This window comes from Macrotis lagotis, chromosome 4, assembly GCF_037893015.1.
Source record: "Macrotis lagotis isolate mMagLag1 chromosome 4, bilby.v1.9.chrom.fasta, whole genome shotgun sequence".
Taxonomy (NCBI): Eukaryota; Metazoa; Chordata; class Mammalia; order Peramelemorphia; family Peramelidae; genus Macrotis; species Macrotis lagotis.
In genome coordinates this window covers 81300243-81324100 of record NC_133661.1, presented here as the reverse complement: position 1 = coordinate 81324100, position 23858 = coordinate 81300243, and the positions used below count along the sequence as shown (strand labels likewise).

Genomic DNA, 23858 nt, shown 5'->3' with positions numbered 1-23858 from the left:
CCTAACACTTGAGACAAAAGATGATCTAATTTAATATCACAAAAATATCAGTCTGCAAGAAGAAGACTCAAAGTTTCTAGCCAGAACAGAAAATAATTGCTATTTACAGTGATTTTAAGACAACAAAGCAGCTCTGAGGAAAGGATCCCTGTTGGAGGAGAAGAGAGCCAGCTATGACCTTCAGAGATAACTAGAACATACAGTTCAGAGTGAAAATGTAAAAAGAACCAGACCAGGGGGACTCAGGTAAACAATCTATCCAACAGAGATGGTACACCCAGGAAGCTACATGAGGACTTTATATATAAAGAGAAAATAGGCTTCCAGGACCTGTAGTACCAGAAACTGTGAGTTGCCTTTGCCATATGTATATTCAATATGTGTACCTCACTACCATTTTTCCTTTGGATTTGAGCTTACTTTTCCTATGGATGGTATACATTTATGGGAGATTGTATTACAGGTTTAGATGGAAGTCGGGGGGGGGGGGGGGAGACAGGAATATTTTGTAGCTAGCTACTATTCTTACTATGACATCTTTAGTAAATGTTATATCTATCATTGTTGCTGAGTCATTTCAGTTTTGTTTGACTCTTTTTGATCCATTTAGGGTTTATCTTGGCAAAAATATTTTAAAGATTTGCCATTTCCTTCTTCAGCTCATTTTACTGATTAGGAAACTGAGGCAATCAGGGTTAAGTGACTTGCTCAGGGTCACACAGCTAGTAGGCATCTGAGGTCACATTTGAACTCAGGGAGATGAGTCTTCCTAATTCTAGACCTGGTATTCTAACCATTTCATCATTTAGCCATCCAAGTTTTATCTATTGGCTGACTGTTAAAAACAGAGTACTAAAGGCTTTTGAATTATAGTTATAAAAGGTTGGTTCTAAACAGAGGACTCTTAGAACATTGTGAGAGTAGTGATCACAGTGTAGGGAGGGATTCCAGAGGGGTAATATACACACATATATAAATATTTAAACACATGCACATATATATATATATATATATATATATAGTCATACAAATATGTATATATGTGTATTATGCATGTGTAGATATACACATACACACATATATATGTGTATTGTGCATGTGTAGATATACACATACACACACACACACACACACATATATATATATATATATATGTGTGTGTGTGTATTGATAAAAATTTGAAGACAAAGATAATCATACTATATTTATGGCAAGAGCCCTCTACCAGGTACGAGAATTCCAAGTGAGAATTCCCCAATTTTCATTTTGCAGTGGTGAGAAAGGGTGAGAAGATATTACAATCCTTCTCTCTACCCCTCCCACCCCCCAAAAGCTCCCAGGATGGCTGTTAACAGTCATGGAATACATTCGGTAAATCCAGTTTGTACTCTCACGTTCTGGACAGATAATGAATGACTGGCACTGAAAAGGACTGTTTTTCAGCTAACAGATTTAGAGCTGCAAGGGAGAATGTCATCTCCAAATAACCCATACCTCAGATGAGAAAACTGAAGCCCAAAAGGGAAAATTACTTAAGGTCACGAAGGTAATAAATAGCAAGATTGGGATTGGGTTCCAAATGTAGCATGCTTTCTACTGAACCATGATACCTTAGTTCCTCATCATACTTAATTTTCCATACTTGAAGGGAGGGTTCTTTGTCTCTCTTCCATAAGATGAAGGCTTTCAAGTTCCTCAACATTTTTGGAACCACACTGAGGACTTCTCCAGAAGGACCAGGGCATATCTTTCCTAGTTAGATAAAGGACAATGCATGGTGAAACCACATGAAGTTGCTTTGTTCATGGTGAGCTGATGCGATGAGAGAATGCATCTTGTTAGTTACCAGGTGTACCCTTATCCTCAGTCCAAAAGGCACTGTTTATAAAAGGAATGCAAAAAAAAAAAATTCCAGTTTATTACAATTGTGAACCTGATCTTTTTCCCTCCCAATTTCATTTAATAATGATTTCTCCCATTTGACACAATATCAACTTACTTCTGAGTTTTTTTGACTTTAGATTGAAACAGATCCTAAAATTAATTTCACGCTTTTCTTTTAACTCTGTCTTTCTAAAAACAGGCCATGTTTATAGAGGGGGGATGGGGAGCATTTCTATTAACATGATAATGGTTCTGAAATGAGTCCGATGTGTGAAGCATTCCAATTGGCAGCTTGTGAGTGGCTCCATTTTAGCTTTCTTTCTCTCCCAGTTTGAATAGTATGATGGTGGAGGCTGAATTATTTAGTGAGCTGCCTTGAGTGAACCACATAATCTGCTATACTGAAGAAAACATTGAAAAAAAAAGTTCTTGTTGCATTTTCATATTTCCAAATTTTAACTAAAATATTGAGAAAAGGGAAATATGGAGAAAGGAACCTAAAGCTATAGGTAACTGGAGTCAACCAATACTCTATAGTTAACAATAACCAGTCCTATGAATAGGAGTCTTCCTGCATCCTGATTTAAGGAATTATGGGGAAGCTCCCTTTGCCCTAAGATATTACCCACACTGGCTTTTCTCCTTCTATGGGAATTCTGTCATTCCTTTCATTCCTTTGGATTAAAGTACTGTTCTCTAATAAAAAAAAATCTACCCCTTACCAGATCCCCCACCCCGCTGAAAGAAAGGCCACATATAACAATGAAAAACAATTTCTAGTCATTACCCTCTGAGAAGTTTCTTCCTTCCTCCTTCCTTTCTAGCTATCTCTTCCTTTCTTTGTTTCTATGTCTTTTTTTCTTCCTTTCTATGCCTTCCTTCCTTCCTTCCTTCCTTCCTTCCTTCCTTTCCTTCCTCCCATCTTTCCACCTTTTTCTTCCAGATGAAATGGTGGTCTTGATAAAGATTTGTCAAGGCTAATCCCTCTACATGTTTCTTTGATATCCACTTCCAACTTCTCTTCTAAGTTGTTGCCATTATCTTTTCCTTCTCCACTCTTCAGCATCTATCTACTAGCTTTTTTTGCTACCTTAGAAATATTACCATTTCACTTCTTTCCTTAAAAATCCCTCCTATGACTCGACCATATCCTTTAGCTATTGACCTTTATTTCTCCTTCCATCTGTGCTAAACTCCTAGATAAATCCATCTACATTTCAAGTTATTTCTTTTTCTCTCACTTTCTTTTGCAAATTAGCTTCCAACTTCATCAACTAGCCTCTTCAAAGTTATCAATGATCCCTAAATTACCAGATATAATGGCTTTTTATTTTTTAAAAATTTTATTTATTTAAGACAATGGGGTTAAGTGACTTGCCCAAGGTCACACAGCTGGGCAATTATTAAATATCTGAGGACAGATTTGAACTCAGGTCCTCTTGACTCCAGGGCCAGTGCTCTTTTAACTGCATGGCCTAGCTGCCCCTTCTTTTTCTAAACTTTTCCCTTTGATTTCTTTACAGCATTTGATACTGTTGAAATATAATAATATTGAATAATAGCTAGCATTTATATAATGTTCACTATGTGCCAGGCAATGTGTATTTACAAATATGAAACATATCCAGGTCTAGTTTTTCTCCTGAGCAAGTCATATATCATCAGTTGCCTTTTAGACATTTGGAATTGGAAAGTCCACAGTCATCTTAAACTCAACATATTCAAAGAAGAATTCTTTCTCTTTCATTTCCCCGTGACCACCAAGAGTGACCACCCTCCTAGTCATCTTGGTTCATTCTTTTGGTGTTATCATTTATACTTTTCCTCATTCCATTTATATAATTCATTATTATTTCTACCTTCACAACTTCTTTCATATACATCCCCTTCTCTCCATTCACCCTGATAAAACCTGGATTTAGATCCTCATCACCACTTGCTCAGACAGCTGCAATGACTTATCTGCCTCAATTATTTCACTCACTCCACTCAGCTAATAAGACAGTTTTTCTAAAGCAGAAATCTGACCAGTCTCCCACACCCCTTCACTCCCCAATGGACCTTATTGGCTTCAGGACTCAAAATAAAATCTATGGCATTAAAGATATTCCTAACCTGGTCCCTTCCAACTTCACTAGTCTTATACTTTATTCTCTTTCAATCCAACTACTCTCACCTGCCTAGAGTTCCTGAAACATTACTCTCCATCTGCTTTAAGATTTTTCACTATCTGATCCTAAAATGTGGTGCCCCTCTTGGTTTTCCTGACTTCCTTCAAAATTCAGCTTGAATCTGACTTTCAAGATGCTCTCAGATTACCATTCATCTGTTCTGACAGATATATATATATATATATATATGTATATGTATATATATATACATAACACCTATATGTAATAAATATACATATATGTAACAAATATACACATGTATGTGTATGTATTTATATATAAATATCATATGCATATCCACATATATATGTGTATATAGATATAATCATTATCACATATATATGCACATATATTTTGTATATTGTCTCTAGAATATATGCTAATTTCTTGATGGAATGAATTGTTTTTTTGTTTGGGTTTTTTTGGTTTTTTGCAAGGCCATGAGGTTAAGTGACTTGCTCAAGATCACTTAGCTAGGTAATTATTATGTACCTGAGGCCAGATGTGGACTTAGATTCTCCTGACTCCAGGATCAGTGCTCTATCCAATGTGCCACCTAGCTGCCCCCAAAGAATTGTTTTTTGCCTTTCTTTTTATCTGCAGTGCATTTGTACATCTGTAAGTAGTGTTGTGTTCAACTCTTCATGACTTCATTTGGAGTTTTCCTGGCAAAGATACCAGAATGGTTTGTCATTTCCTTCTCCAACTGCTTCCTTCAGCTCATGAGAAAATTGAGGTAAAAAGAGTTAAGGTACCCAGGGTCACATAGCTAGAAAGTTTCTAAGACCAGATCTGAGCTCAGGAAAATAATTCTTCCTGACTTCAGGTCCAGCACTCTATCTACTGTTCTACCTAATTGCCCATGGAAAGTATTAGGTGCTTAATAAATGTTTATTAATTGATTAAATAAACTTAGTATTTAACTCTAAAACATGTTAAAGTGAATCAAAGTCTCTGGATATAACTGAGGCAATTACACACTGTGATATATAACTGATGTTTTCTATAACTCATAATGCCATGCCCATCACTGTTTGTCCTATGTCAGTCCCTACCACACCAGTTTCCACTGTCTTTCTCCACTCTCTCCTAGTTTCCCTGGGTGCTCTTTTCAAAGGATAGAAAATCGGAAATTGTACTGTTTTACAATTTAAACAAGTAATACTAGAGCAGGTTTGACTTCAGTTTCATGATCATTTTTTCCTCCTTCTCTGGTCCCATGAAGAATGGGGACACCAAAGTAGCCTAAACAAAGAACTCAGAGGCTGGCTTTTGTGAGCATCCTTTTCTCCAAAATACATACAAACACATATATAGACACACATATATACACATACATAGTAAATGCATTATAATTGCTTATCAATGGTTGATATACTACCAAGAAAGGCCTGAAGTATGAGCCTGAGGATGAATTGCACCTAAATCATTCAAGAACCAGCTTAGTGAAGTCCAAAGCTGCTCATCACTAGAGGGTTGGCCACCAGGTAGTGATTTTTGTGTTTCCCTATGTCAAGCCATTCAGCTGCCTACTCCTAAGTAGATGATAAGGAGGGGCTGAGACAGTGTCAAGAAATACTTTCACAGATTAAATCATAAATCCCTAAAGCACCAAAACAATGACTTATGCTAATGGAACAGGGTAAAGTGACAGATTTCCCAAAACATTAAATAATTCCAAATTCTTTCTGTTTAGCTTTGGCATACATCCATCCCATTATTATCTTTGCAACAAAGTGAGTCCCTAAATTTTACATAGTCCAATATTTAATTTAGCTCATATTTTCTGACCACATACCTTCAGAAAATAGTAGAGAGAAACCTGGGAATCTGTTAGATAAGACAGAGAACATATTTTCATATTAAAAATTAGTTATCTCTAATTTCCCATCCAATAAGGTTCACACAGATAAATGAAAGTTGTCAATTTTTCTTTAGGGAGAAACAGGCCAGCATAGTAGTAATGACAGAAAGCTAGCAAGGCAATAAATCTGTCATTTGAACTGTTTTTAGAAGAAGAGTTTTGAAACACTGTGGTTGACTGTATTAAGTACAGTAAAATTTCATTTATTTGGATCTCTTTAGGGATGAACCTTTATGGGAAGTTGAACTTTTAAGAGCTATATTAGAAAAGTTATTAATGTGAAGATGTACTTGAATCCAATGATCCAATTTCTAGGTATCTATTCCAAGGCAACCAAAGATAAAGAACAAAAAAACCATAAATATTTTAAAAAACATTCATGGCAGTGCTTTGCACTATTTATTTCCCCTTGCAGAAAGCTCTCCCTTCTCACCTCTGCCTTTTGGTTCCCATAGCTTCCTTCATATCTCAGTTCAATTCTCATTTTCTCTAGGAGTCTTTTCCCAGTCTCCCCAGCTGCCCTTGAGATGACTTATATCCATATTTTGCATGCATCTAGTTATTCATTTGTTTCTTCCATTAGACTGTGAACTCTTTGAAGGAAGGGACAGTTTTTATGTTTCTTTGATTACCCAATATTTAGCAACAGGGTTGGTACATAGTAGGAACTTAAATACTTGCTGTTAATTGAGTAGGAAAAAAGTAAACCCTTACAAATAAAGGGATTGTCTTTTGATTGGGGAGCATCCAAGCAATCTATGGTCTGTTAATATGATAGACTAATATTATGTTGTTAGTAATGATGACCATGAGGAATTCAAAGAAACTTGGGAAGTTCTATATGAACACATGTAGAGCAAAGTAAGCAGAAAAAGGAGAATAATTTACAAAATGGCCAAAACAATGTAAAGACAAGGAATTCAGAACTCTGCCAAAGACAGAGTAAAATAAGCAGAACTCTTGATTTTAGAGAACTAATGATTAAACATGCTTTCTTTCCCTTGGTTGGAAAGTGGAAGTTTGAAAGGCAGAAGTAAGAGTACAAGTCATTTAACCTCTGTTTGCTTCGGTTTTCCCATCTATAAAATTGGGATAACTATAGCAACTACCTCCCAGGTTGTTGTGAGGTTTAAATAAGATAACATTTGTAAAGCATTTAGCACAGTGCTTTAAATGATAGCTTTTATTATTATCAGTGTTTCTATTTGTTTCACAGTATTATCCTTTAGAAAGACAAAGTGGGAAGAATAGACTTAGGAGTCCCAAAAGTAAGATTAGAGCCTCAATTCTGCCATTTAAAAACTCTCTAATCTTGAGGGATTCACTGCATCTTCTGGAGCCTCACTTTCCTTATCTGTAAAATCACGGAATTATTGTGATACAATGGAAGTGAAACTATATTGTAAAATACAAAATGGTGGCTGGATATAAAGCCCTAACTGTTTCTTTTTCACCTTGGTTTTATTTCTATGAAATTGGACTGAGAGCTGTTTGTTTCTAGGTAATAAAGTGAACCAGGAAGGAGGAGATGAGGTGCAGGGGAGAATGTTGCAGGGACTGAAGACATCTGCATCTGACTTAGAAAACTAATCCCAGTAATGTAGGAAGTGTTCTGCTCCCTGCAGGTCTATTGACTCTTCTTCTGAAAGGACATTCCATCTCATGACTCTAGTCTTTGCAATGGCTATTTCTCTGCCTGGAATGCCCTTCTTTCTTTCTTTCTTTTTCCTTCTCCTGGATTCCTGGCTTCCATCAAGATTTAGCTTATCTCTCACTTTTTGCCAGAGATTTTTCCTGGGACCTCCCACCACTAAGTGTCCTTTCTCTGAAATGATGTTCCACTTAGACCAACAATAACTTGTATGTCCATAGTTATTTGCATGTTGCCCCCCCCATTAGATGGTGGGCTTCTTGGGGGCAATGACCATATTTTTGTTTTTCTCCAGTGGCTGGCTCAGTAAGCGATTAATAAATGTGACTGACTAACTGAAATCTAACCCTTACTAGATAGCCCGGTCTGGACTCAGGAAGACTCATGTTCCTCAGACACTTTCTAGCTGTGGGAACCTGGACAAATCACTTAACCCTGTTTGCCTTAGTTTCCTGATCTGTAAAATGTGCTGGAGAAAGAAATGGCAAATAACTCTAATATCTTTGCCATAAAATTCCTAAATGGGGTCACAAAGAATGAAAAACACCGAAAACTACTGAACAACAACAAAAACTATAGAAAGGTCCATAGGACCAGAGCTGTGATCACATCTATCTCTTTGTTCTGAGTAGCTGAAAGGATGTTCTATGGAGAAGATCTGGGAATCACAGTTCCCTATTTTTCCATTATAACTCAGGAACGCTTAATAGTAATTTATCTCATGAACATCATGGTATAGTGGGAAGTGCATTAGATTTAGAGTTAATGCACCTCGATCCAATCTGGTTCTTCTCTTACTTCTTTTTGTGACCCTTGGGAAAGTCCCTTCTCTGTCCTCATCTGTAAAATAAGGATTCTTTTCAGTTCTTGGATTTTATTGGATTTTATTTCATAAAAAAGAAAGAAACTCCAGATTGTTGGTAGTGATTTCTGCATGAGATTTTCCCTTCCCTGGAGGTGAGATCACCAAGATTCTTGCCAGAGAAAAATCATCTGGTTTCTAGACTCAGGATGGACAGCTTTTAGCTGGCTTTAGCTAATGGGTTATTGATTAAGGCATACAAATTTCCCAAGATGTTTCTAATGTGTCCTTGTAGGGGCTTCTCAATATGAAGTGACCCTCTGCCCCTTTGTTTGCTCTCCTCTTTCCTAGCTTAGAAGCAATAGCAGTATATAATTGGCAGCCAATAGAGGTGGGTAAGCCTTAGAATAAGGAAACTCTGGATCAGATCTTGCTGGGGACATACTTTGGCAGTGCCACTACATGGAACTTTATTTTACCTCTCAGTACCTCAACATAATTATCAAAGGCTATAAATTGCTAATAAATTGAATATCTGCAGGCGAAGGAGGTTTATTCAAACAGGAGCATCCCTCCACTGTTGAAATCAGAGGTCTAGGCCAAAAACAAACTCACCACTACCACCACCACCACAAAGTTTATTAGAAAGAACCTTGGAAGTGTCTGGGAGTTAGGATGCCTGGTTTCGGCTAATTATGTGTCACTTTTTCTTTGGCCTCAGTTTCTCTTTTTTTTAGCTGAAGCAGAGGCTAGGGTTTTCTTTTTTTAATCTTATTTATTTAAGGCAATGGAGGTTAAGTGACTTGCCCAAGGTCACACAGCTAGATAATTATTCTGAGGTCCGATTTGAACTCACATCATCCTCCTGACTCCAGAACCTGTGCTCTATCCAGTGCCCCACCTAGCTGTCCCTTAAATTTTTGTTTCTTTAAGGCAATGGGGTTAAGTGGCTTGAAGATCACACAGATACACAATTATTAAAGGTCTGAGTCACATTTAGACTCAGGTCCTCCTGAATCCAGGCCCAGTGTTCTAGCTACTATGCTACCTAGCTGCCCCTCAGATGGAGTTTTCTTGATTCCTTCTAGAAACTTGTCCACTTTTCTTCTTCTCCTTTCTCTTTGCTTTACAACAAAGCCCAAACTCCTATTGTGACCAACATTCACATTTGCAATTATGTGGACAGGAAGAGGGAAAAGAGAAAAGGGGACTTAACTTTTGACACTTATCAACTAGACTCTAACTTCTCTTTCCTTCTCTGATCCACATCTTTTTAGGGATTGGTGATGATTTGACACATTCCCTTTGCCCTCAAACATAAATGCTCCCTTTGACTGAAATATTTCCCCTACTGACTAACGCCTTCAATTCTACAATTGGAATTTCATTCCTTTGGATTCATTGCCCTTCTGTTGAGGGGAAAAAAAAGTTAGTATCTTTTCTGGAGTGAGCTGTCATCAATTAACACCTTTGTGTGAATTATCTCATTAGCAATCTTAGCAAGAGGTTCCCTAGCAACCATCTAATTTAACCCTATCATTTTTCAGGACCAAAAAACCACAGTCAATGGAGGTTGTGATTTTCCTAGGTTCATATAATAAGTCACCAAATCAGGATTAGAACCCAGATCTCCAAACTCCAATAAGGTTGTGATGTGCCCAAGATTATCCAATTGGTGAGTGACAGAGCAAAATTAGAAACAAGATCTTCTGATGCCAAAACAGAAAGTCTCAACTTGCCCTCCTGAAGCAGAGGAGAAGAAAGCCCCAAAGGACTTCATTCAAAGAATCATTTTGCCTGGGGTCAACTAGGCTGTCTGGAATATAAGGGTCCAATAATATTACACATTCATTTTGTACTCTTGCAAAAGGAACAGTGAGTCTTTTTTTTTTCTAAAAAGAGGTTGGACCTTCTTTTATCTGGCTCCCAGGAACAGCACCTAAGAGAGTGGAATTGTTCTATCTCTTCCATTTTTCTGTAAACCCTTAGAGAATTTCTCTTTGAATATTTGTGTAGTCTGAGGACCAATACACACATGCTGTAAGGAAGATGATTATGTTTCTGTTTAGTCCTGAAGACATATAGTAACATTTTTACCTTTCTATATAGTCTCTTTTTTAAATTTTTATTTTTGAAAGCAGTGGGGTTAAATGACTTGCCCAAGGTAGCACAGCTAGGTAAATTATTGCGTGTCTGAGGTCAAATTTGAACTCATGTCCTTCTGACTCCAGGGCCAGTGCTCTATCCACTGTGCCACCTAGCTGCCCCTCTATATTCTCTTAACCTCTTGCCTTCTCTGCAGGGCCATGATAAGCTGTATTATGGCATCTCAGCAGTGGAATAGCTATCTCTTCCTGTTGCTTTTGGAAAACATCCTGATGCTTTCTTTTTTTTTTAGGGTTTTTTTTTTCAAGGCAATGGGGTTAAGTGGCTTGCCCAAGGCCACACAGCTAGATAATTATTAAATGTCTGAGGTTGGATTTGAACTCATATACTCCTGACTCCAGGGCCGGTGCTCTATCCACTGAGCCGCCTAGCTGCCACCTAGCCCCCCCTCCCCATGCTTTCTTACAATATACTTACTTCCATAATTTTACTCATTACCCAAGATAGGCTAATATTTAAACCAGTTGGCATCTTCTGCCTACAAAACTGCAGGTTTCTTAGAGTCCCTCTGAGCTGAGCATGGCTTGTTTGGAGCATGTCTGAAGCTTCCTAATATTCTGCAAACTCTTTCCTATATCCCATCTCCATCCTGCTTCCTCCTGCCACAGAACTAATAGCATCCTGATAGATAATCCTCTGCCTCCCTCATCACTAAGGAGATATACTAGGATCCAGTAGAAGATCAGATGCTTTCTAACCTGAAAACAATGGATATGAGAGATGAATGAGAAAAGGAGATAAAGAAGAGGCCAGAAGATGAGTAGGGAAGATAAAGGAAGCCAGAGGCAGCAGAGGATAAAAGCAGGAAAAAAAGGAAGAGAAGAAAGGAGAAGAATATCTGATGGAAGAAAGCTGAGCAAAGGAACAACTAAAAAAACTTGTGCTGCTGGCACAAGTTAGCATCTACAAACCATCCTAATGTGGTTCATGAATGGTGGCTATTTATAGACATTTCTCCTTGACAAACGAAACCTCCTTAAGAATTTAGGGTTGAGAGGATTGGATCAGAAAGAGCTCTACTCAAATTGAGGTGATAGAGACCCTGCTCCAGCATAGGAACCGACCTAATTCCAAGATTCCGAATTTCCCTTATCTGATCACAATTTCTTGTCAGTCCACCTCCTCTTCCATTGCCCCATTCTTCCCAAATCTGCTATTGGTCTTGATTATGGCACTGGGTCACAGCCTCACATGTGGAAAACCAGATAGACCAACCCACTCTCATACAGGTACCTCCTCTTTAGCCTCCTAAGCCCTCCTCCCCTCTCTCTCTCTCATAATCTAGCTGCCAAAAAGAACCTTCCTAAAGCACAGAACAACCATCCACTCCCCCCAGTTCAAAAACTTTCCATGGTTTTCTATTACCCATAAAATAAAATATAAACTCTTTCACTTGGTGTTAAAATCCAATGTACCTTCCTAGCATCATTTCTCATTCCTCCCATTCTCGTACCCTCCATTCGCAAGACTAGACTACCATAACTCCATCCTGATCTTTACCCCACCTCTACCTTATGCATTAATAGAGGTAAGGCCTTAGATTTATATTAAGTCTCTATTTTAATCCTTTTCTTCCTTCAAGACCTAGCTCAAGTGAGGCATAGTCAAAAGTGATCTCCCAACTCAAATTTTCTTAGAGTCCTTTTTCTGAATCTTTCCTTTGTGCTTTTCATATTCTGCCTTTTTATTATGCTTATTCTAGAACCTATTATCCCATGAATTAAATTGTAAACTGTTTAAGGCAGGGGTTATTTCATTTTGACCATTTTATACTCAGTGCCTATGATATTAGGAACTGAGATTCATATAGTATTTGAAATATTTTATAGCTCTTTACAAATCTTTATCTCATTTGAATCTCCCAACAATCTTGTAAAGATATACTACACGTTTAATAATAAATTACAAGTTTATTTGTTTTTTTTTTATATTCCTTTTACATATAAGGAAAGTAAAAAACAAAGAGATTCTATCCATGGTCATAAAGCCAGCCAGGTTCAGCTCTAGAACTCAAGCCATTATTCTCTGTTGATTCAATACTTGCCTACCCAGAATATGCAAGCAACAGTTATTTATTAAAGAGAATGAAATTGAACAAAGAAATGAGACACATATAAAATACAAAACAGAACATCCACGAGTGTCATAGAGATCCACAGATCTGTAAGACAGCTATAAATAGAGTATTCTGAAGAATTTGAGGAAGAAGATGCAATTAGGAAATTCAGGAAGGTTTCATGGAAAAGATGATATATTAGGTAGACCTTAAATCATGGACAGAGTTTACTAGTTGGAAATTGTAAAGAGGTTATCTCAAACACAGGTATTAGTATATCTATATTCTCAGAGGCATGAAAGTAGAATGTGTTCAGAGGATAGAGAGTGAATTTGATTGAGATAGACTTTATGAAGGTAGTGCTTTAAGTTAAGTCTAAAAACTTTTCTTGAAGCCATTTTGTGAAAGGGCCTTGAATGCCAAGCTAAGAAGTTTGAGTTTTGCCTTATAGTTGTCTTTGTATTAAAAAATAAATAAATAAATAGCATTTTGTCAGTTGGCATCTTAGCACCATACTCAGGGTCAGATTCTGGGTTCTAGTTCGTTGTCAGGCTTTACAAAGACCTTATCCTGGAATTACCCAGGGTCCACCTTCTCATCTTTTAAGTGTTTCAAAATATAGACCTCCTATCACATCAGAATTCTCATCCAGAGATAAGGACAACTCAAATTGATGGTGATCAAAGCAATTGATTCCTTGACACACCCCTTCAGTGACCTACCCTCTCTCAGTCATGACCCCATACCCATTTCATCCTCCCTATGGCACTACTCCCTCATTCATTTCCCAGAATAGTCATTTAGGAACTTGGAAGGAGAGAGGGACACAACCAGTAATATTTCCCACTCTTCCACTTCCACTCAAAGGTGATTGTGAAACTCTTCTGCCCCATTCCTCCCCACCCAACCACATTATAGCTGTTTTGTGGATAAGTAAAACTGTTATATTGACCAGAAACAGAAAGCTGGAAATTGCCAGGAACCACCTTAGGCAGTAAAAAATTAACCTTCTTGCTGAGTAGTGAAGCATAACAATCAAAGGTAACACGAGTTTAGAATGCACATTTCTTTGTAAAACATTTTAGAACAAGATTATGGAAGATTAAAGATAAAATTGTCTCACAAAACAAGGAAGGAAATGAGCCTTATAAAAAATTTTACATGAGAGCTAACTGAACCAATTAATCCCCACAAAGGCTTAAAGATGAAATTTGAAGAAAATAACAAATAGTTGTTAAAATGGAACAGATCTATCAACCTTTCTATAGCAATTTATTCTCATTATAAATGACAGGGGAACTGCTACATTTCCAGTGGAATTCCTAATTGTATCATTTGAAGGAGTATAAATTGTCCTCAACAAAATTAGGAAGTACAATTTGACCTAACAGAAAATCTGTACTAAAGGTGACAATGGAGCAAGGAGGGATCAACCTTCAAGACACCTCAAAGAGAGAAAGATTTGAAGGTGTGGAGAAGATGATAGTATTACTAATAATGGATCCATGTGTCTTTATCTCTATAAAATCACTGAGAGGCAGCAGAGTCTAATGGATAGAGATCTGGTCTCAGAGCCAGTGCTACTTGGGTTACAGCTTTATCCCGGACATGTGTTTGGCTATGTGACACCCAGCTAAGTCACGTAACCATTTAGTCCCTTGACAATTCCCTAAGGCTGAAACTTGCTGAGAAGGTGCTGACATCAGTTGGTACAAGAAGTTCCTCACCCAGAACTCTTTTCACCAATGAAGTCAAAGTCTAGTCCCCACCCCTTTACTATCTTTATTAAGAGTATCCTTGTTGAAAACCTAGAAACCGAATAGGCTGAATTTGGCAGATAATTATGTGAAATACACCTTCATGGTTTCTTAAAACCGTGATATAAAGAAAAGGGAGAGGGAAGGGAGTAAATATTTATAATTGCATATAGATAATATGATTTACATATTCATATAAAGAATATGTAATCCCCCACTGTTTATTATTTTTGGTTACACAAAAGCTTTGGATTTAATAGAGGAAATAGTTTCAAGAGGTGTTTTTTCCAGTGAGGATGTTCTATATATACATTAAGATTATACAAGATTTCTTTTTTTAAAATTTTATTTATTTAATACAATGGGATTAAGTGACTTGCCTAAGGTCACACAGTTGGGCAAATATTAGGTGTCTGAGATGAGACCGGATTTGAACTCAGGTTCCCTTGATTCTCTAGGGATGGCTCTCTATCCACTATACCATGTAGAAGCTCCTTGTATAAGATTTCTTGAGAGACACTACCAAATAGATAATTATCCAGCAATCTCTTGATTATCAGTATCAAGTGAAGTATAAAATTTGGGGATTCAGTAGAACAATGATCAAAGACAATTCTGGTAATCTACTTGTGGTGGAAAATACCATCCACATCCAGAGAAAGAATTATGAAGTCTGAATACAGATCAAAGCATACTATTTTCAATTTTTTCAATTCGATTTATGTTTTACTTTTTGCTCTCATGACATTTTCCCCTTTTGTCTTGATTCTTTCACAACATTATTTACAAGGAAATACATTTAACATAGTTATGCATGTATAACCTATATCAGATTACTTGCTGTCAAGAGGAAAGGGAGGGAGAAAAATGTGGAACTCAAAATCTTACAAAAAAAAAATGAATGTCAAAAACTGTCTTTGCATGTAGTTGGAAAAAATTAATTTAAAAAAGACAAAAAATTGACTCATAGAAGCTATTTGCCACAATCATGGAAAATGTCCTACACAAAATACAAGTGAAAGAGGCATTCCCTATCAGAAAGGAAGTGTTCTCAATGTTTCTACTTGTAGATGACCAACTGATTGTATTAAGCACCTGAAAATCAAAGGACATTCTCAATGAGATCCACCATCAACTAAAACAGATGATGGCCCAATAATACACCAGTAGCCAAAGTGAAACTCAAGTGGAGGAGGAATATTGCCTGAATTGTGGGCAGACCATTATGTTAGTCCATATACCTTGGACAGACCCTGGAGCCTGATTATGCATGGAGCCCAAAATTAAACAAAAGGAAAACAAGTCTGTATTGCCTTTGGAAAAGTGTACCACCTTCTTTCTCAAGTTACTCCTTGCAAACAAAATCCTTCTTTTAAACATGTATTGTCATAGTCTTGTTATATAGTAAAAGACATGGAACAATCTCATCTTAGGAGAAACATAATTGCAGGTGTCCTGGAGAGCAATGGAAAATCATATGATGGATATAAATAGGTTGATATTTTAGCAATATATTACCAATGATGATTTGTATGCAAGTGGTAGAAAAGACATCATTAAGAAGGCATCTATGACTGGGAAAAGGAAATTTATATAGTAAATTGAGAGTCACTGTTGCCCAGTTATTACTGATTTTTTTTCCAAGGGCATTGGCTACAATTTCTCTGGAAGACTTGGAGATATTTGGATGGGAAGTTTCATATGGATTGTGAACTATACCAGTGGCAAGAGTATCCATACTGATAAGATAAAAAAAATACATAGATATTTCACTATAAATATCAAATTTATATTTTCTAGCAAGTACTTTGTCCTAGTTTGGAATTCTGGAATGCATAGAATTTTAGAATCACAGAATGTTTGAGATGGAATGGATTTCAAGAGACCCTTTAATTCAACTTCTTCATTCCAGGGATGCAGAAATTAAGACACAGAGAAGGAAAGGAACCTGTTCTTAGATATTGGAGAACTGGAATGGAACCTACATCTCTAGACTCCCAATCCAATGCATATTCCACTTTCAAAATAAATAATATTAGCTCACATTTGTGAGATACAGTTTGGTTTATTGAATAGAGACCTGGAATCAGGAAGCTCTGAATTTAAATCTTAGCTATGTGACCACTGGCAGTCATTCAATCCCCATGAATTTTAGTTTCCTTATTCATAAAATGAAATAATAAGAAAGGTAGCATAAGTACAAGTGGAAGGAATAACAGAGTTGATATCAAAGAATATAGGTTCAAATCCCATCTTTGCCAGTTGCTACTTGTGTGACCCTGGGGTAGGAGAGCTGACCTTTTCAGGCCTCAGTTTCCTCATTTATAAAATGAAGGGGTTGAACTAAATAAATGCCTCCTGAGATTCCTTCCAGATCTAGATTTATGGGTCTGGTTCTCCTGTAGTACCCACTATCTCTGAGGTTTAAATGAAACAATGGAGCTTTGCAAACATTATGCTGGTGAATATTATGGGTACTCTACAATTTACAAAGCACTTTCCTCATACTCAATATGGGGTGGAGTGGGAAATGGGAGAAGAGAAACCTAAAAGTACAGAGGGCTTACTGGACTAGGCAAGGCAGGAAAAAGCAGTACCATTATCCCAGTTTTACAGATGAGGAAAATGAAGGTTCTGACTCATGTCACCTGAGGATCACATGGAGCCATAATTTGAACCTAAGTCTCTTGGCTCAAAAACTGGCCTTTATTCATATTCAAAAGTAATTCTTCACTCCCACAAGCTGATTCTTTTAAATAACAAACTTCACTCATGCATTTCAAACAGGACTCAATTTGCAAAAATCTGATTCACAAGGAAACTTTTCAGGAAACACTTTGCTTGGGGAAAGTGAGGCATGCCTAAAATCTATGCCAGTCTCACCCCCACCCCCTCCTCAATAATAATGCATACTCACCCCTTGGTCTTGATCAAACATATTTATGCTGCTTTATGATCATGATTTCCCTTGGGCTAATTTTCTCTTTGTAAGAAAACCTGAGCAAGGTAGGAAAAAGGCAACATCAAAAGGCTTTCCAATAATGGGGAGAGTTTCATCTAACTTCATTTTTCCAGTGGGTGTCCCTTTTAAATAGAGCTTCCCATCTGAGTTTGCTAGCCATGGGGAAAGAAAATTCCCCAAGGTTTCTTCTGAGATTGCAGTGAGATCCGACTGCTCCCACCCACTCAGCCACCCACCCACCCACTAATAAGCCATAATGCTGCCCTATTTTTGGTAACAATTAAAGGGCCTCCCTGTGAAAGCAGAAAGCTGTTTATTTTCTCTTACATCACTTTGCCCTCCAATGCTGTGTGGGGCTCAGTGTTGTCGTTGTGATGCAAGTCTGTTTTCCCTTCCAGCCAGTTGGATTCTCCCCATCTCAGAGCACCTCACAGGTCTCTCCCTGGGAGCTGTGCTCTGCTTTGAGTGAGGAGCAGCTCACGAATCAGCTGCAGGTCCCTGTTTTTAAAAACAGCCCCAGAGGCAAAGAGGAAAAAAAGGGTGGACGGATTCTGGACTTGGCCTGAGATCAAGACAATCACCCTCTGAATTCAGAAGCGTTCTGTTCATGTTTGGGGAGATTTTTGCAACTGGATGGACCCAGAAAAGATCAAAAGGATGGAAAGTGCCAGCAATGCCAGCATCCCCTTGAAAAGAATTGCTTATTTTCTATGCTTTTTATCTGTGCTTTTGCTGACTGAAGGGAAGAAACCAACGAAGCCAAAATGTCCTGCCTTGTGTACTTGCAGCAAAGATAATGCTTTATGTGAAAATGCCAGATCTATTCCTCGCAGCGTTCCTCCTGATGTTATCTCACTGTAAGGCCCGTAAGCATTTTGTTCTTTCATTTATGTTGGTTTTTTTTAAACCTAAACCAGTGCATTTGGTATTTTTACATGCTGACAGAAGGATGATCTGGGGAGGAAAATTCCTCCAGCATGCCAAGCCTTCTGACAGTGTTACAGTCCGGCTGCATTTTAAAAATCCTGATTCTCCTCTTCTCCTAGCTGATCTGAAACCCTCTTTAGATTATTCTGTTCATTGTTATGAGAAACCTGTAGCGAATTCTTGCTGGTGACTTCATCTGGAAAAGAACAGTATTGTGACACATAAAATAGCTTTTAATATAGTGACTAATATGCGAAACTAGATTAACATAAGCTTCTTTCTCTTTTTTTTCTTTCAGATCCTTTGTGAGATCTGGTTTTACTGAAATCTTAGAAGGGAGTTTTATACTCACACCATCTCTGCAGCTCCTGTGAGAAATATTTATATCATGATTACTTATTCTATCTTATTGATTCCATGTCCCTAAAAAGCTGAGTATTAGTTTTAGGAGAGGCATGATTGCGTTTTCCTAACACATATATGTGTACTCAGATTGACAAAATAAGATAGATATGGTTTTTGTCATCTCCCACTGGAAACAAAATGTATAGCCTGGCTGGGGTGATGGTATATTTATTAACCTGTTCCACAGGGGGCTTACATAGCAATTGCTGAAGTTGCTTGACCATGACAACATTTCTCCTAATTTCATGCCACTATTTCAGTTTCATTTTTGGCTTTGAATCCTTGGTATTTCTGCCCTTTCGGCTCAAATTAGTCAATACAGATCTAATCATGACAACATATGTACTCAAGATGTTGATTCTCAGGGAGATTAAACACGCAGTTGCTATAAGGGATTTGCCATGAGGGGAAAAAAAAGACACATTTTACCTTTCTCTGAATGGGTAACTAAGACATTGTTAAGAATTCTCAACTGAAAGGGTTTTTTTTGGGAGGGGGGTGTTGGGTTTTTGTTTCCTTTTTTCTGTTTTTTGTTTTTGTTTTTTTTGCTCATTAGCTAATCTCCAGCAATTTAAAGGAGTAGCTGGATAGACTTCATGTTACGAGTTGGCCACCAGAGACCAACATGTTCAAATCTATGCCTGAGACCATTTTTTAAAAAAAATAACATTTGACCAAGAAATCAGCTCTCTGTGGCACTGATTTAGCTGGGCATTTATTCTGAATGGTAATATTTGACAGGGGACTTACATTACTGAACTCACCCTTTTTGTAACACATTTAAAACAATACTCAGGGTTTGGCTACATAGAAAAAAGTGGATGTATTACAATCCTATTAACACTTTTGATAATTTAGATAGTTTGATTAGATAATGAAGGGTCCAAAAAGGATGCTTTTGTTGTGAAGTCAGTGATTGAGTTTGGATGCCTAAGGTTTTTAGATGCCTATCTGCACAGGGTCTTGCAACCAGTATAAAAGGTAAAAAATTGAATCAACCCACCACTTTGTCTATATGGTAATCAAAAAACTGGCTTGACTGACTTTTCACCTAAGATTTTGAATTGATCGGTTGTTTTAATGTTGCATAGACATTTAAGCTAATGATCATCAACTGTCTAATGTTCTTCAATGAGTGACAATTTTATTTGACATGGAGTCTGAGAGTTGAAAGATCATCTAGTGTCACCTCCCATCTATTGAAGGAATGACTTCTATAGGGCTGATAGATTTTTTTTAATGTATCTGGCAGTTGTACTTCTGGTTACTCTTTTGTCCCAGAAGCTGTTAGTGGGGCAGTGAAAATGTTTTTAAAAATACTGTTTTATGGTTCTAAAAGTCCCTAATGAGGACTGTTAATCCAGTGGTAAAGTTCAAAAATAGAAGTTTTAACACTAATCCAACTTTGTTTTCCTGACCCTTGATGGATATTAGCTGTGTCACAGACAGCTGAAACTTATCAAATAAACCAATTACCAAATCTCGACTCCATTACTTCCTGTGTAGACCTAGCCTCGGAAGGCATAGATGTGGTAGAACATTATGGAAATAGTTGCTGTGGCTGCTCAGATAATGCAATTACACTTATTTAGAATCACAGGGGGAAGCCAAGTGACTTGTTTTTAAATAGCCTACTTGGAGAATGTGCCATGCTTCAGTGTTCCATGCTCTGAGTTCCTATGGAACATTCTTTCTAAAAGCAGTTCAGATTTCAGAAACAACAAAAGGACAAGTAACTCTTGTTCTATGCCCTCAGCTAACTCAAACATGCACCAAAATGGTAGTTTGGTACCAGAGCTGATTTTCTATGACATTGCAAAATAGGTGAAATTTATTCTTGATCCAGTGTCCTTTTCCTTTCTCCTTCTCCAACTTTGTCTCCATCTGTCATACCTCCTATTAAATATCAATTCCCTCCTATTCTGTGTCTCAATCAAACTCTGATTTCAGGCAAGTATCTGATCAACTCATTCACACTAAGGTTTCGATAAATGATAAGATTGGAAGTGTTGTTCTTTACAGAGGTATTTGCCCTTTAATTAAGAACAAAACCTTAAGCAGAAAACAAAAACAAAATTCTAAGGGTGCAATTTCAACCATCAGATATTTGATATTTGATCAGAAAGGCACCAAATGGGATAGATGGTACAGGAAGACCCTCTGGAACTTTGAAAGCACACTAGCAGGACAGTTATTAATTCCTTAGCGGAGCATCCCCCCTCACTCAAATCCAAATTTATGGGCTTCTCATAGCATCTCCTCCCTGATGTTGTGGTCTTCTTTGAAAATGAAGGACAAACATTATTCTTATGTAAAACTGGAACTGATTGATACACACATAAGCCTAGGTTTTAGCAATATTTGTGAGAAGTGTGAGATACACCAGCTATTACCTATAATTTGCAATTAATTCAAGGAAGAGCTGTTAAATTGTTAGCACAGGTTACAGAGCAAATTAGGTGGCATGTCACATCCTGTGAATAAATGCATTTAACATCAAATTATTTTATTGAGATGCAGAAGCAATTAATTGTTCTCTATTGTGCTATGGGAAACAAGGAAAGAAACAATCTATTTCTATAACCTCTTATAGCAAGCTGACATTTTTAAAAATTGTGGAACCAAATGTTTTTACAGACTTTCTGGTATTTCTAACTAGAGAAGTCAAGATGGAAGGTACTTTTTAAAATGTCAGACTGGGGTACCAAGAGAAACAGGCACAGTTCCTCCTTAACTTCTAAGCAATGTGTGGAGAAAGAATCATGTGAGGCTGAGGCTGCCAGTTTGTTTTGAAGAACAAAAAAAAAATCCACACTTGGAAAAGGAGAAAGGAAAAATCTGCCAATGGGAATAATAGAACGATCAAACAAAAAGTTAAACAGATTGGTTGTGCAAGGATTATTCAAAGTAATATCTCCATGTAAGATTGTAGTTAACACGATTTGTCCAAGCCAATTCATCTTTCTATAGTCGTGTTTTTTTATGAAAGTCAATGATGAAATATAATCATCGAGAGCTTGTTCTCCCTCTAAGCTTAGTGCGTAAGAAGGAAATTTCATGAGTGAACACAATTTAAAGTGCTGTGGTTTGGGGTTGTTTTTTTTTTAATGATAATATGGCCCCTTTCCCTCTTGGATACAAACTGGTTTTTTTTTCTTCTCTCAAATCCCCTAAAGGGAGGGACTAGTAACTGGAACTTAATTCTAATTTGTAGAAGGTGATGTGTGACCAAATCACCATTAGTTTGTGAGATGTTTTAATGCAATTAAAGGCTTCCAGTTCCCAGGAGAATTCTCTAAGTACAGAGTACATCTTGGGTTGAGATGTAGTATCAGGCTTCAAAAACTAGATATATAAAAAAAAGGTGATGGGAATAGGAAAAACTCCTGTTCATTCCACTGAGATTTGGACTGCATAAGGGCTATAAAATTGGTCCCCATGGAAAATCTAGAAAAATGTATCCCTTTGATCTTTTCTTGCATCTATGAATCAGCATCAAATTGGCAGAGATAAATAAACACTCCCAAACCAAATGACAAACAAAATTATGAACTTCAGAAATAATTATCATCTTCCAAATTTGTTTTTAAAAACTGAATGGGGTTCCCATTTATCTCTGCCCACACTTACTACTCACCCATTTCTCCCCTTTTTAACCCACTTCCATTTATTCCTTTTTGATCCAGTATCATTACTCTAAAAACAAAAACTCTCTAAAGAAATGAAACTACATTCATTAGATAGGATCACACTGATTTGGGGATTGGAAGGTACTTCAGTAACAATCTAGTCCAATCCATACAGAATAGTATGACATATATGACAAAAGTGGGTATTCATCATGTACCTGCAGACCTCCAGGGTAGAGAACCCACCAACCTCAGACACAATCCGTTCTGCTTTTGGGTAGTTCCAATAATTTAGAATGTTTTTACTGGTATCAAGTTTAAATTTGCCTCTTCCTCATGTACATGATAGACTTTCAAATACTTGAAGACAAACAGTTTTCTTGTCTCCCTGAGGCTTCTCTTCTCCAGGCTAAATACAACCAGATCCTTCAAGTGATATTCTTAAGTGATAAACTTAAAATTTCCCTTCTCTGGACATTCCCTAGTTTAACAATGTTCTTCTTAGACAGTGGTGCCCAGCAATGAACATAATTCTCTAGATGGGGTCAGAGAAGGTTCCTATTAATGAAACCCAAGATTTGATTTCTGGTTCATTTTTGAGCTTGCAGTCTGTTAAAATCTCCAAACCCCTTTTCTATTAAATTCCTTTACAAACACAACTGTTGGCAATCTATGTCTTCTCCATGCTATACTGTGAAATTGATTTTTTGTATTCAAGTGCACAACTTTATGTTTATCTCATGTATATTTAATCTTATTAGGTTCAATCAAAAGCTCTAGCTTATCAGTATCCTTTGGGTTTATGACTGTCATTCAGTATATTAGCTATTCCTCCTAACAACATACTTGAGGGGAACATAGCTAGTACATACAACAGTAGGGATTCTCTTTTTCTGTCCTATTGTGCATGATCCCATTGTCCACTAAGAGCTGTTCCATTGACTCATTGTGGCATGGAACTGATTCTAGCTTGGTTATTATAGGCTATATCAATAGAGTTTCCTATAAAAGTGGGAAAACTTCAAGCATACACCAGCAGTAGTCTAGGAATCTGTTGCCTGATGACTAGACTAAGTTTGGAAGGGTTTAATATCAAAAGTTGACTGTTAGGTGAAGTTTTGAGTGTTGTTTTTTTTTAATAACAACAACTTGTGTAGACCATCAAATCCCAAGAGAAAGTGAGATTTTTAGCTGCACTGATAGAAGAAATCATTAGTATTCCAATAAACTACTCTCCAATGAGATGGACAATCTCATTAAGGTAGATTAGTCTCTTCAGTGATGCAGCTCACAGCCTAGTCTATTTGCTGTAACTGGCATCCATGTAGTAGCCTAAGTGGTAGGGCCTTATCATGTCTTCTTGTGATGGCATGAGGACTCTCCATTGGTTATCCTTTACTCTCCTCATATGTATATATATACATATATATATATATATATATGTATATGTACATACATGAGGATGGTAAGGACAGCTAAGTGGTGCAGTGGATAGAACAATGGCCTGGGAAGGAGGAAAAGAGTTCAAATTCAACCTCAGACACTTGACTCGTACTAGCTGTGTGACCTTGGGCAGGTCACTCA

General features: G+C 37.2%; 1 protein-coding gene and 1 long non-coding RNA gene across 3 annotated transcripts in view; one reads left to right on the top strand and one right to left on the bottom strand.

The window, feature by feature from the left end:
- Positions 1 to 17799, bottom strand: part of LOC141521132 (uncharacterized) — a 31303-nt gene extending 13504 nt beyond the window's left edge. The window contains exons 1-2 of the long non-coding RNA XR_012477852.1: positions 17641 to 17799; positions 17269 to 17348 (exon numbers count right to left, since the gene is read on the bottom strand). This is a non-coding gene — a long non-coding RNA (uncharacterized LOC141521132). The remainder of the gene's footprint in view (positions 1 to 17268; positions 17349 to 17640) is intronic.
- Positions 17661 to 23858, top strand: part of LGI1 (leucine rich glioma inactivated 1) — a 67493-nt gene continuing 61295 nt past the window's right edge. For both annotated transcript variants that reach the window (XM_074233341.1, XM_074233340.1), the window contains exons 1-2: positions 17661 to 18170; positions 18539 to 18610. In XM_074233341.1, coding sequence (XP_074089442.1) covers positions 17947 to 18170; positions 18539 to 18610 — 296 coding nt within the window. In that variant the 5' untranslated portion in view covers positions 17661 to 17946. The remainder of the gene's footprint in view (positions 18171 to 18538; positions 18611 to 23858) is intronic.